Source organism: Budorcas taxicolor, chromosome 9 (genome assembly GCF_023091745.1).
Source record: "Budorcas taxicolor isolate Tak-1 chromosome 9, Takin1.1, whole genome shotgun sequence".
In the NCBI taxonomy this organism is placed as follows: Eukaryota; Metazoa; Chordata; class Mammalia; order Artiodactyla; family Bovidae; genus Budorcas; species Budorcas taxicolor.
The window spans coordinates 76,816,578-76,830,774 of NC_068918.1; the positions used below are offsets into that span (position 1 = coordinate 76,816,578).

General features: G+C 44.2%; 1 protein-coding gene across 1 annotated transcript in view; it reads left to right on the top strand.

Moving 5' to 3' along the window:
• The window catches only part of SASH1 (SAM and SH3 domain containing 1), a 194,869-nt gene that overhangs the window by 35,328 nt on the left and 145,344 nt on the right, over nt 1-14,197 (top strand). Inside the window, exon 2 of the mRNA XM_052645491.1 lies at nt 7,820-7,948. Coding sequence (XP_052501451.1) covers nt 7,820-7,948 — 129 coding nt within the window. The remainder of the gene's footprint in view (nt 1-7,819; nt 7,949-14,197) is intronic.

Below are 14,197 nucleotides of genomic sequence, written 5' to 3' on the forward strand. Positions count from 1 at the left end.
GCTGAAGTCATTCAAGAAATCAGGGTTTTATTGTTGTGACTTCTTTTAGTAGGGTCTGTGACTTCTTCCTGTAGGGTCTGATATATTTATTCTTATGGATATATCTCTATCCCTCCCCCCAAACGATAGTGAGCAGTGTAAATATGACATGTAATTTCCTAACATATATCATATATGTACTTAACTGTTACAGATGGAAAAGATAGAGAGGCATTAAATAAATGAGCCAGGAGTCTATTCCCTTTCTTCCCCTCAACTCTGGGGATTCAGAGCAACACATTGAGTTTTCCCTTGGGGCTCTGTCTTTATAGATAGATAAAATAGCAGGACCACAAGTTCATTTGCATTCATTTGCATGTAATTTACATACAACGATCCAGAGTACATTGTGCCTCCTGATGTTTTCAAAGAAGTTTTTTGCTTTTGCTTTTTCTCCCCTTAAGCTTTGTCAAGATAGTCTAAAGCATAAATGACATCTGGGGAAAGGAGAGCAAGAACAGCAAAAATAAAGATACAAGTGCCTCAGGTTTCATAATTCTTTTAGTTTCACATTTTCCAGAGACAGAAGTACATCAGGATAAAAATTCAGAACTACTATGGAATGAATTGTCCAGAGGACAATGCTCTTTTTCTTTTTTTCTTAATTGTAACAGAAGTTCACCCAATCTGAATGGTTCAGTCCAATGTCCCTTATCTCTGTATTTTTATGTTGCTTGTATAAAAAACATGCTGCTAAGTCACTTCAGTCGTGTCCGACTCTGTGCAACTCCATAGACAGCAGCCCACCAGGCTCTGCCATCCCTGGGATTCTCCAGGCAAGAATACTGGAGTGGGTTGCCATTTCCTTCTCCAATGCATGAAAGTGAAAAGTGAAAGTGAAGTCGCTCAATTGTGTCCGACTCTTGCGACCCCATGGACTGCAGCCTACAAGGCTCCTCCGTCCATGGGATTTTCCAGGCAAGAGCACTGGAGTGGGGTGCCATGTAAATGTGTGCCATGGCTTCATGGGAAAATCACACAAGTTTGTCTTCCATTGAGCTGACACTGGCAGTGGGACCCAGGTTTAAATTAAGTTCGTATCAAGTGAAATGGATGATCGTATGGAAAAATCTTGTGCTTGCTTTTTTGGGTTTGTTTGGTTTTTATTTTTATTTTTTAATCTTTTTGCCAGCACCGCACGGCATGTGTGATCTTAGTTTCCCTACCAGGGATTGAAGCTGTACCCCATGGGAAATCCTGTGACCTGGTTTTGTACTAAGAATTGGAAAGAGAACTTGAATTTGCTTATATCATTTTCTTTTCTTTTCTTTGTAGACAGAGATGGGAAAATCTTGTAAAAACATAATGTGACACAAAATTTCACAACTTACTTTAAAAAGTTTATTTTGAGGAAATAAGATTTTTCTCTGTTCTTAAACTTGAGCTGTATTGCTTCAGCCTGTTTGCACGCTAAGTCACTTCAGTCGTGTCTGACTCTTTGTGACCCCATGGACTATAGCCCACCGGGCTCCTCTATCCATGGGAATCTCTAGGCAAGAATACTGGAGTATGTTACTATGCCCTCCTCCTTTAGGAGATCTTCCCAACCTGAGAGTCTTATGCCTCCTGCATTGGCTGGTGGGCAGATTCTTTACCACTGAGCTATGAGGGAAGCCCACTTCAGCCTAATGCATTTGAACCAATGGGGAAATATAAGAAATGAAACATATTAGACAAGTAATACACTCTACAGCAGAAACTTCTAGCATCTTAAAAGAAAAATAAGCAAATCTGTTTCAGTGTTTTAATAATTGTATTTATTATAATAAATATCAATTTTTATAGTTTAAAGTCATACTGTATATTTAGAAGTTTATTTTGTGACATCAGTATCTCTTGGCATTAGCATTGTGGGGTGTTGAATCAGGCATGAACTTCACATTCCCCCCAAAAAGATATTAGGTGTGGTGCTATTGAAACAGCAGCTGCATTATTTAAATTCCCTACAGACTAATGTTGCAAATATTTGAATTGAAGTAAATATTTTTACTGAACAAGTTTGTACTACCTCAAGTAAGAACAAGTTGACTTGGGGATTCCCTTGCAGTTCAGTGGTTAAGACTCCACTCTTGCAATGCAGGGGGTGCAGGTTCAATCCCTGGTCAGGGAGCTAAGATCCAACATGCCTTGTGGCATGACAAAAAAATAAAATAGATAAGCAACAAGGATTAAAACAAACAAACAAAAGAACAAGTTGAATAGGAGGGATGCAAAGGTCTTCAGATAGTCTTGAAAAAGCCTGCATTTGGAGTGAGTAAAGAGAAATTCATCATGTCGTTCCTTGGTTCCATGTGATTGGGATGGAAAAATTCCATTCTGGAGATGACAGACAAGACGTCCTTAAAAAACACATGTGCGCGATTTCTCTGATGGTCCAGTGGTTAAGAATCTGCCTTGCAATGCAGGGAACACAGGTTCAATTTCTGGTGGGCATCCCATATGCCTTCGGGCAACTAAGTCCTCACCACGGCCAGAGAGTCCATGTCCTGCAATGAAAGATCCCGCATGACACAGTGAGGATACCCAGTGCCGCAACTAAGATCTGACTCAGCTAAATAAATATTACACATACACACTTTAAAAAGGTTTTCTTTTGCCTTTTTTGGCACTCAAAGGATCAAGACTGATGCAAGTGATAATTATGGGGCTCGCTGCACATCTGGAAAGCGATTTGGGAACACAGAGTCAGTTGTGCCACCCTGTTCTAATTTATTATCTGCTGAGCACCAAGTGAGGGGTGGACATCGCAGGGTATGAGATGTTTGCTGTCTTTGGCCTGAGTCGACTTGAACAGCTACTCTCTTCCTCATAAGCAACAGATATTTCCCCGGCCCCCGAAGTTTGGGGGATTTCCGAGTGATTGCAAGTGAGGGAGAGGGAAGAAAATTCTTTCACTAGTGGGAAGGAAAGTTTGACCAGCAGCTTGGGAACTTTTGAAGTCAACAGCTGGCTTTGAAGATGTTCTAGGATGTACAAGAGAAGAGAAAGGAAAGAAAGCAGTTTGAACAAAAGCCTATAAATAAGTGTTTTTACAGTTTTTTTTTTCAGATGACCTTGATGAGTCCAAGAAAACAGTAGTTGATTGGGATAAGCCATACAGTTTATAAACTTGAAAGCTGCTTACTTTTGAGAAGCCAGCAATCAAGATGGGAGTACAACTCTTAGTGCCTCTGAATGAGAGGGAGAGAAGGGGAGAGAGAGATGAATTTGCATTTAGAACAGCCAGCTCTCAGGCAAGTGTGTGGCTATAACCACCCCCTCACAAGTTCACTCAGGTGTTAGAAGATGTAGAAGTTTTATGAGGTCAAAGGCGGCAGTTCAGTTCAGTTCAGTCGCTCAGTTGTGTCCGACTCTTTGCAACCCCATGAGTCGCAGCACGCCAGGCCTCCCTGTCCATCACCATCTCCATCGAGTCCGTGATGCCATCCAGCCATCTCATCCTCAGTCGTCCCCTTCTCCTCCTGCCCCTGATCCCTCCCAGCATCAGAGTCTTTTCCAATGAGTCAACTCTTCACATGAGGTGGCCAAAGTACTGGAGCTTTAGCTTCAGCATCATTCCTTCCAAAGAAATCCCAGGGTTGATCTCCTTCAGAATGGACTGGTTGGATCTCCTTGCAGTCCAAGGGACTCTCAAGAGTCTTCCCCAACACCACAGTTCAAAAGCATCAATTCTTCGGCGCTCAGCCCTCTTCACAGTCCAACTCTCACATCCATACATGACCACAGGAAAAACCATAGCCTTGACTAGACGGACCTTAGTCAGTAAAGTAATGTCTGGGCTTTTGAATGTACTATCTAGGTTGGTCATAACTTTTTTCCAAGGAGTAAGCGTCTTTTAATTTCATGGCTGCAGTCACCATCTGCAGTGATTTTGGAGCCCCAAAAAATGAAGTCTGACACTGTTTCTACTGTTTCCCCATCTATTTCCCATGAAATGATGGGACCGGATGCCATGATCTTTGTTTTCTGAATGTTAAGCTTTAAGCCAACTTTTTCGCTCTCCTCTTTCACTTTCATCAAGAGGTTTTTTAGTTCCTCTTCACTTTCTGCCATAAAGGTGGTGTCATCTGCATATCTGAGGTTATTGATATTTCTCCTGGCAATCTTGATTCCAGCTTGTGTTTCTTCCAGTCCAGCATTTCTCATGATGTACTCTGCATAGAAGTTAAATAAGCAGGGTGACAATATACAGCCTTGATGTACTCCTTTTCCTATTTGGAACCAGTCTGTTGTTCCATGTCCAGTTCTAACTGTTGCTTCCTGACCTGCATACGGATTTCTCAAGAGGCAGGTCAGGTGGTCTGGTATTCCCATCTCTTTCAGAATTTTCCACAGTTAATTTTGATCCACACAGTCAAAGGGTTTGGTATAGTCAATAAAGCAGAAATAGATGTGTTTCTGGAACTCTCTTGCTTTTTCCGTGATCCAGCGGATGTTGGCAATTTGATCTCTGGTTCCTCTGCCTTTTCTAAAACCAGCTTGAACATCAGGGAGTTCACGGTTCACGTATTGCTGAAGCCTGGCTTGGAGAATTTTGAGCATTACTCTACTAGCATGTGAGATGAGTGCAATTGTGCGGTAGTTTGAGCATTCTTAGTATGTTTCATTTCCTTGGAGGGATGGAGGCAGAAGTTTCTCAATGAGAAATGAGTACGATGAGGATGTCATCATACTCTAGTATGTGTGTGTGTGTGTGTGTGTGTGTGTGTGTGTGTGTGTGTTTAAGTCACTTCAGTCTGACTCTTTGTGACTCTATGGACTGTAGCCCACCAGGCTCCTCCTTCCGTGGGATGTACCAGGCAAGAATACTGGAGTGGGTTGCCATTTCTTTCTCCAGGGGATCTTCCCAACCCAGGGATCAAGCCCACATCTCTTATGTCTCCTGCATTGTCAGGTGGGTTCTTTACCACTAGCACCACCTGGGATGCCCCAGAAACTCGCTAGAGACCAAGACAATTCTAAAGAGCCCAGGGTTGGCCAGGAGTGCCGGTGGCTATGGGGAGTGGCAGGATCAGGGCAGGAACTCAGAAGGATGGGTTCTTGGGTAACATTGTTGTGAGTCCAACATTCACTCGGAAGGAGGCTGCTGGATCTTTCCCAGTATATACTGGGTGAGCGACCTAAGAACGCTTGAGGCTCTTGAAGAGAACTGGGAAATGAGGGCTTTGTGCTTTTGAGGTGTAAGCAAATAATCCTGGGTCAGTAGAAGTCAGACAGTCTGATGTTAGAGGTGGCCTAGAAGTTCCCTTCATCCTTGGAACTGTCCAGATGCTCTGTCTGGCCGAGGCAGAGGTGGGCTTGGGTGGACCAGTCCCTTACCTCACTGGCCACTTTGCAGTCATAGTCCTGGCTGTCAGTAGCTGGTGTCTGGAGTAGATACTCCCATGGGAGCAGCTCTTCTGCCTGCACTCTTTCCTAAAAATTTCTTCCAGTACTTTCTCCTGGTGGTGGGAGGGGGCCAGCTGCTGCTAGAGGGGCTGCCCGTGCTCTCTGGCTCCTCTGGCCCTCGGTGGCAGACCACAGCCCCTTTCTCCAGGCTGGGGTTGGGCAGCAGAGATGAAGGGGCCTGAAAGCCAGGCCTGGTGAGGGTGGGGTTTATTTGTAGAACGGGTGATGAGGGCGGCGTGTGTCATTCTCAGAGGAGAGCGACCTGGTCTGATCTCTGTTTTGCAAGGTCCCTTTGGTGACTGGATCAAGGCCAATGAGGCCAACTGGGGAAGGAGACAAGAAAACCCAGTCAGGAGGTGGTAGGTTTTCACTTTGTGGTCCATAGGGCGTATACTGTTGCGTTCAGACGAGTCAGGACAAACCTCAGGATCGTAGTCTGATTTATGATGCCATTTGTCAGGAACCTCACATCTGCTGAAAGCAGTAAAGCGAGGACTTCAAGGCTGGCCTCCTCTGTGCATTTCCTCTTGGCTGGCAGTGGACTTCCATTTTGATCCCGTGTTGTTTCCCTGTTGGAAATTTGACGATGAATGTTTTCAAGGGGGGGCAGTAGACTCTGGCCACCCCGCTGTGTCCATCCAGCCTGTCGTCTCAAACGTGAGGGAGTGACCTGTCCAGACACGTGCAAACATCTTCATTGTTTTTACAGAGAGCTTTGCACCCCTATGCTGTACTGCAGACTTCTAGGCCATTACCTCAAATACAGAACATTTTATTGGTAAGAAAGGAAGCATCTTTTCTTAAAAAAAAAAAAAAGAAAGAAAAATCATTTCTTTCAATTTCTATTTCCCCACTCGGTCAGTTCTGTGACATTGTTGAAAGCGGAAGTGGAATAGATGCAGTTGCTTGTTCTGACCTGGGCATCCTGACTGGAGCCTTGCGGTCTTTAGCAGAAAGGCTTTTGAAGAACTTTTAGTTCCCAAACCCTGCCTGTGTCTAAGTAAGTGTGCTCTGCAGTCTTAGACACATGCTGCATGATAGGTGACGGAACTGTGCAATGGGCTGACCAGTGGTCTGTCCCAGGCAAAATGTGTGTGTGTCTTTTCGGTTGTCTAACAGTTGTGTTTTCCTTGGTTGTTTTGGTAGGGTCATTTATTCATACCAAAGAAAGAACCCATTGGGAGGTGAGAAGTGACAGGGAAGATACTTCTCAGAATGAATGAATGAATGAATAGAAGAAATGGCATAACCTACAAATGTACACAGCATCACTCTGTGTGTGTATATTTAGGAATCACTTCCCCTAAAGGAAGACTGTAGTCTGAAGTGTTATCTTGTAGTGAATACTATTAGTTAAGTAAATGAAGCACTTAACTTGTGTGTCAGAGCTCTGTGAAGGACCAAGCTCTGAGTGTCACATTGCTTCATTACTCCTCGTGCGGAAATAGCTGGAGATTAGGAAACATACCTAAGCTGATGAATTGGAAGTGGCAGCAGAGATGAGTGTGAACTGGAAGGTTCAGACCTCAGAACTTCTGGGCCTTTCCCTGAATGGAGATAGACGTATTTCCTTATATATTTAGGTGAATTTGTACGTGTCCTCTTGCATCTGTGCTTGAATGACATAGCGAACAAGCGTTCCCACTTTTCTGAGCATCTCATGGGAGGTGTGGTTGAGGTGTGTCCCAGATATAGCATTCCCTGTTGGCTCCTGAATTCTCAGCTTCCCACCAGAATTCCTCCTGGGAAGGGTGTCCTGGCATGTGGATCCTTAAAAGCTTCCTTGGAGGTTCTGATTCATGTGCTTAGTCGTTTAGTCATGTCTGACTCTTTGCAACCCCGTGGACTGTAGCCTGCTGGGCTCCTCTGTCTATGGGATTGGGTTGCCATTTCCTCCTCCAGGGCATCTTCCTGATGCGGGGATCGAACCTGGGTCTGCTGCATTGCAGGCAGACTCTTTACCATCTGAGCCACCAGGGAATCCTGCCAATTGGGCATTAGGGAGCCTTTGCACTGACAGTGTTTATTTCTGGGGATTTCTTGGCCAGAGGCAAGCAGGGGTGTGAGTTAAAATCATGGTCTTGGCATCAGACAGTCCTGAGTTGGGGACCCGGCTTCTTTGCGTGGTAGCCCTGGAACCCTTGGGCTGTGGCTCAGCTCTTTTGAGCTGTTGTTTGTTCTTCTATGCAGGGAGAAAAATGTCCAAGGACTGTCCAGAGGATTAGGAGATGTTGCGTGTAAAACAGCGTGGCACATGTCCACCACTTAAAAAATACCAGCTGTTATTAGTATAAAGGCTACACAGAGGGAGACTAGAGGACACAGGGCGTATGCAGGTGGACTGACCGCCTCTGTTCTCTTTCTGTTTCTTCCCTGCTCTCCTCACCCTCAGGACGGCTCCCTGGGAAACATCGATGACCTGGCTCAGCAGTATGCAGATTACTACAATACCTGCTTTTCCGACGTGTGTGAGAGGATGGAGGAGCTGCGGAAACGGCGGGTTTCCCAGGACCTGGACGTGGTGAGTGGGATCCTGGGAATATGCGCTTGCCCAGCGGGTCTGCTCCTGGTCCAGCGTCCCCTCCCTCCCCCTCTAACGCTTGTGCGTGGATCATTTTGCTGCACTACTTTGAGATAAAAGAATTCAGATCCCCAAAGGATTAACCCAGTTCTGTGGATATCAGACAATAAGTATCAGTAGGGGCCACAGTGATCTAATTTTTGTACTTACGAAAATATTGCATTTTTATTTTAACTCAAGAGGAAAGGATATTTTTACGCTAGACTGATATACACTACATTTTTACTGACTCTAAGCCAAAAGGAGGTCTAGGCTAGTTCTTTCCTTTCTTCCTTTGTTTTCTTATTTTTGTTTTCAACAAGATAAAGTTTAAAGAAGCAAGAAACCATCCTAATTTCTCACCTAGTAATAACCCACATAGGTGTTTCAGCACCTCTCTGTTGGGGGCATTTTTACATCAGCTATGTAATTCTTGCTTTTATACTTAATATTTTATTATAGTTTTGTATTATTAAGACTTCTTTGTCATCACCATTTTTCATGGCTATATTCCTTCTCTCAGGTGCATTGAAATTCATTTGTCTGTTTTGTGAAGACCTTTATGTGTATGGTTAGTGGAGAATTTGAAGTTGCATGTGATAAATAGTTAATAAATACCTTGCTGCTACTGATAAGTCACGTCAGTCGTGTCCAACTCTGTGTGACCCAATAGACGGTGGCCCACCAGGCTCCTGTCCCTGGGATTCTCCAGGCAGCACGTTAGCTCCATATAATCTATGGGCTTCTCAGGTGGTGCTAGTGTTAAAGAACCTGCCTGCCAATGCAGGAGACATAAGAGATGCAGGTTTGATTCCTGGGTCAGGAAGATTCCCTGGACGAGGGCATGGCAACCCGCTCCAGTTTTCTCACCTGGAGAAACCCATAGACAGTGGAGCCTGGAGGGCTGTGGTCCACAGGGTTGCAAAGAGTCAGACACAACTGAAGTGACTTAGCATGCATGCATGCCACGAAATCTATATATCTGCCAGTATTTCCACGCTGTTGTTTAGTTGCTGTGTTGTGTCTGACTCTTTGTGACTCCATAGACTGTAGCCCTCCAGGCTCCTCTGTCCATGGGATTTCCCAGGCAGGAATGCTGGAGTGGATTGCCATTTCCTTCTCCAGAGGATCTTCCTGACCCAGAGATCAAACCCATATATTCTTTACCACTTAGCCGCCTGGGAAGCTCTTTGAGTAACAACACCTCTTGCCTTTAAAAAAAAAAAAAGCACACTGATTCTATTGAATCCTTATTTATTTTGTGATTTTCTATAATTATTTTATGACTGATTCCTTTTATAAAAAACCTATTATCAAAACCTGTTGGATAAGGATGTTACAAAAGACCTATTGGATAAGGGATCCAACTAGCAGTTTGGGCACTGCAGCTGCTACATTTCGCAAGTACATGATTCACTTCCTTTGTAGGTAAGATGCTGGTGCTCTTATGCACTTTCACTTTTTTCCTTAACTCAATCCACCTAAAGGTTTCTGATAGCATAACTGTCAAATAATTACTGATCCTTTTTCCTCGCTGATTTAGTATTCCGCATGGGTGGGAGTTAGTACAATAGAGTCAGCTGAGACTGAGAAGCATCAGTTGGGGGCAGAAAGTCATCATCCCAGGAGCCTGGCACCGTGGCCCAAGCAGGCACCGGGGCGTCATTGTTATTAAGGGTGTCTTTCTTATAACTTTGTCCCCTGGCGTGTGTCAGTGGGAGAGAGGTGTTTCCTTTCTTCTAAGAAAGTATTCTCGTGTGGGAAAAGACTAGGCTAACCTGCTGGGAAAAGGTTGATTCTCTTCCTTTTGGCAAGATTGTAGCCAAACAATAACCTAGTTATCGCACTGAGTTCTTGGGTGTTGCAATTTTGACGTTGAAAAATAGTCTGGTAGGATACTCTGTGGCTTCCTAGGACACTTCACCAAGTAAGAAAATGGTGGCTGTGAACTGGCAGATGATCCTTGATACGACACTCAATTGCTCTTCCCCAAATTCTAGCCGGTTAAGAGTTGGGGTTTCCATAATTATCCCACAGTGTTTGGGAAGCTTGGAGAGCAGCTTCTTGGTAGGAAAGGAAGCCTGCCTGGAGGTGGGATAAATAACTTCTTCCCATTTAGACAGATGGGCCTCATTTGGTGTGCTCTGTTCCAGAGCTTCAGAAGACAGTGTGGGAGAAAATACCACAGGAGCTAAATTAGTTCTCATCAGAGTTGCAGAAATGTGATGGTGGGTAACATTGATGGGAGCCAGTTCCAGCCAGGCTGGAAACTCTTCATCCTTTCAACTGTAGTTAGTGAGAAAAGTAAGGTCCAAGTCATCATATTCAGGTTCCCTTTCTATGAGATTCCAGACAAGTGCTGAAGACCAAGTTAAATGCCACATGGTTCTCATTATTCAGGAGTCCATAGACTGGAGACTTAAAAAGCATTTTTTAAAAATTAAAAAAAAAAAAAAATCTTTTGGCTTCTCTGCATGGCATGCCAAATATTAGTTCCTTGACCAGGAATCGAACCCAAAGCCTTTGCATTGGTAGTGAGGAGTCTTAACCACTGGACCACCAGGGAAATCCCTAGAGGTGTTTTAAGGTCATCATTCAGGCCATGCTTGCAACTCTAGTGACCTGGGGAAAGCTTCCTCTTGCAGTGATTAGCTCATCACAGATTGAGTCTTGATGGAGAGTGATTTTCTTAAAAAGCTGTAACTTTCAGTCCATAAGGCTCTCTTTATTGCATCAGATTTTACCTGTAACTTCTAGACTTTGATTTTTGCCTTCAGACAAGTAGGCAAACTTCTTTCCTGCTCTGCTGTTGGGGCAGCTTTGGGTCTGAGGACCTGCCGTGTAAACCTTTCTTTTCTGGGCTAGTAAGCAGCCCTGTCAAAAGCAGAAGTGAGATGGCTTGGAGAAGAAATAACCCACCGATAGCACTAAGAGGAAACAGCAACACATTAGGATTCTAAAGCATTTTCTAGGGGAAAAAAAGTAGCATCAAGCTTGTGGTGTCCTCTGCAGAAAAAGTCCTTAGAGACAGCCTGAGGATGGAGAGTTTGGTGATGGTTTAAACAGGTCTTTCGGGTTTGTTTCATTTCAAATCCTCTGGGTGAATTTGGGGAATTGAGGAAATGTTCTATAGATGGAACATATTTAGATATTTCTTTGGCTTTAAAAAGTCCCAAAACATGCAGTGTCCATAAGAGCTAATTACATACCAACTGGAGAATAAACAAGCCCAAAAGTTACCCTACCCATAGAGATGCTTGACTTAACCCTGAAAAATAAAAGGTTTTGATAATTATGTTAGTAATTAAATTTCTGGACTGGATATCAAACTACTTCTCCAGGACCTAATCACCTGGCCCCTGACTGGAATAAAGCACTTACTTGATAAAGTGTTTTGGGGGGCCAGTTAGTTTAGATGGAGGTAACAGAGAGAGGACAGATGGGTGAAAATTCAACAGCATAAGCAGGGATTGTGATTCAAATGTATAACTATCGTGAGAGTTTTTATTTAGCACCAAATGGGCCCTAAAGGGACTGTGTATTTGGACCGCAGCCTTTGCCTCTGCTGGGGATCGGGACATTAGCGCTCTTGAACAGCAGGGAAGTTGCCCGTATTTCCATACATTTGGCACATCCCAGAGCACCATGTGTGTTTTTGGCTGCAAGAAGCTGCATTTGGAAATGACAGCAGCTTCCCAAGTCCATAATGGGCTCATCTCTAGTGATGCTAAGTCTGACATCTGTCAAAGTGACAGTGGCCAGGAGAGAGACACTCTCAAGGTAGCCTCTCATTACTGGCCACGTCAGCTTCCTTGGCATCTGGGAAGCTGAATCTGCTCCGATGTTGGCAGAAACAAGTTTGTGTGGTGGTTGGTGTAGCACAGCCCTGATGGAAAAGTTACCACTGTAAAGTGGGACCCTGTTCATGATGCTGGATCTCCATCCATGCAGATTGTTAACACATTGTTAACCAGGACCCAGGAGCCCAGGCGAGATGCACCCAGGTCTTTAAGGATCCGGAGTATAAATACAAATATTGCACATTATCTCAGAGGATATCAGAATGGGATATCAGAATCATTGCTGATGGTGTAGGGATAATTCTGGGGCATAATTATTGTTCCTTGCAATTTTCATAATTTAATCTTTCAAGGTATAATTCTGGACTAGGAGGCAGTAAAAGTGGTATCTGTTATGTCTAGAGATGATTCTTGGGGCTTCTTCAGATTCTACCCTTCCCACCCCAAGCCCAGGTGGGAGTCCTAGCCTCTGTGGTTGTTACAGTGGCAAAAAAGGGTGAGAAACATGATGGCAAGATGGGCGACTCGGGATTTAGATTCTGGCCATTGTACTTAGCTGGCAAGTTGTGTAACCTGTCAAAGTTTCAGTTTCCCCGTCTATAAAATGGGATAAAAATATCTCGTAAAGTCATTCAGTTCAGTTCAGTTCAGTTCAGTAGCTCAGTCGTGTCCGACTCTTTGCGACCCCATGAATCGCAGCACACCAGGCCTCCCTATCCATCACCAACTCCCGGAGTTCACTCAGACTCACGTCCATTGAGTCAGTGATGCCATCCAGCCATCTCATCCTCTGTCGTAAAGTCATTACCAGGATTAAATGGGGGAAATTGCTATAAAATACCTCGTCCATCATCGGAAGAGACCTGTAACTGCCTATTTCTTTTCCTTCCCTTTTATTCCTGGTTCAAAAACTCCTGTAGTGATGCTGGAGAGTCTGTGATTTGTACTTCATTAATATTTATTCATATGAGTGCAGAGATTTCTTTTAGCTTTTATTTTGGGATATTTCAAACATATATAAACAGCATAGTATAACAAACTTCCTGTGCCCTTCAGCAGTTACCAGCATCCTGACTTCTCCCTTCATCTTTACTCTCCAGTTCAGTTCAGTTCAGTTCAGTTCAGTCGCTCAGTCGTGTCCGACTCTTTGCGACCCCATGAATCGCAGCACGCCAGGCCTCTCTGTCCATCACCATCTCCCGGAGTTCACTCAGACTCACGTCCATTGAGTCAGTGATGCCATCCAGCCATCTCATCCTCTGTCGTCCCCTTCTCCTCTTGCCCCCAATCCCTCCCAGCATCATAGTCTTTTCCAATGAGTCAACTCTTCACATGAGGTGGCCAAAGTACTGGAGTTTCAGCTTTAGCATCATTCCTTCCAAAGAAATCCCAGGGCTGATCTTCAGAATGGACTGGTTGGATCTCCTTGCAGTCCAAGGGACTCTGAAGAGTCTTCCCCAACACCACTGTTCAAAAGCATCAATTCTTTGGCGCTCAGCCTTTTTCACAGTCCAACTCTCACATCCATACATGACCACTGGAAAAACCATAGCCTTGACTAGACGGACCTTAGTCGGCAAAGTAATGTCTCTGCTTTTGAATATGCTATCTAGGTTGGTCATAACTTTTCTTCAAGGAGTAAGCGTCTTTTAATTTCATGGCTGCAATCACCATCTGCAGTGATTTTGGAGCCCCCCCAAATAAAGTCTGACACTGTTTCCACTGTTTCCCCTTCTATTTCCCATGAAGTGATGGGACTGGATGCCATGATCTTCATTTTCTGAATGTTGAGCTTTAAGCCAACTTTTTCACTCTCCACTTTCACTTTCATCAAGAGGCTTTTTAGTTCCTCTTCACTTACTGCCATAAGGGTGGTGTCATCTGCATATCTGAGGTTCTTGATATTTCTCCCAGCAATCTTGATTCCAGCTTGTGTTTCTTCCAGTCCAGCGTTTCTCATGATGTACTCTGCATATAAGTTAAATAAGCAGGGTGACAATATACAGCCCTGATGGACTCCTTTTCCTATTTGGAACCAGTCTGTTGTTCCATGTCCAGTTCTAACTGTTGCTTCCTGACCTGCATACGGATTTCTCAAGAGGCAGGTCAGGTGGTCTGGTATTCCCATCTCTTTCAGAATTTTCCACAGTTTATTGTGATCCGCACAGTCAAAGGCTTTGGTATAGTCAAAAAAGCAGAAATAGATGTTTTTCTGGAACTCTCTTGCTTTTTCCATGATCCAGCGGATGTTGGCAATTTGATCTCTGGTTCCTCTGCCCTTTTTGAAAATTTCTTGTTTGTGAAGTACAGTTTACACATTGAAATGCAGGCATCTGAGCTACCTAATTTTGCCAAGAGGGCAGTCACATCACCCACATCCTGGCATGGCATAGAATACAGCCGCCACCTT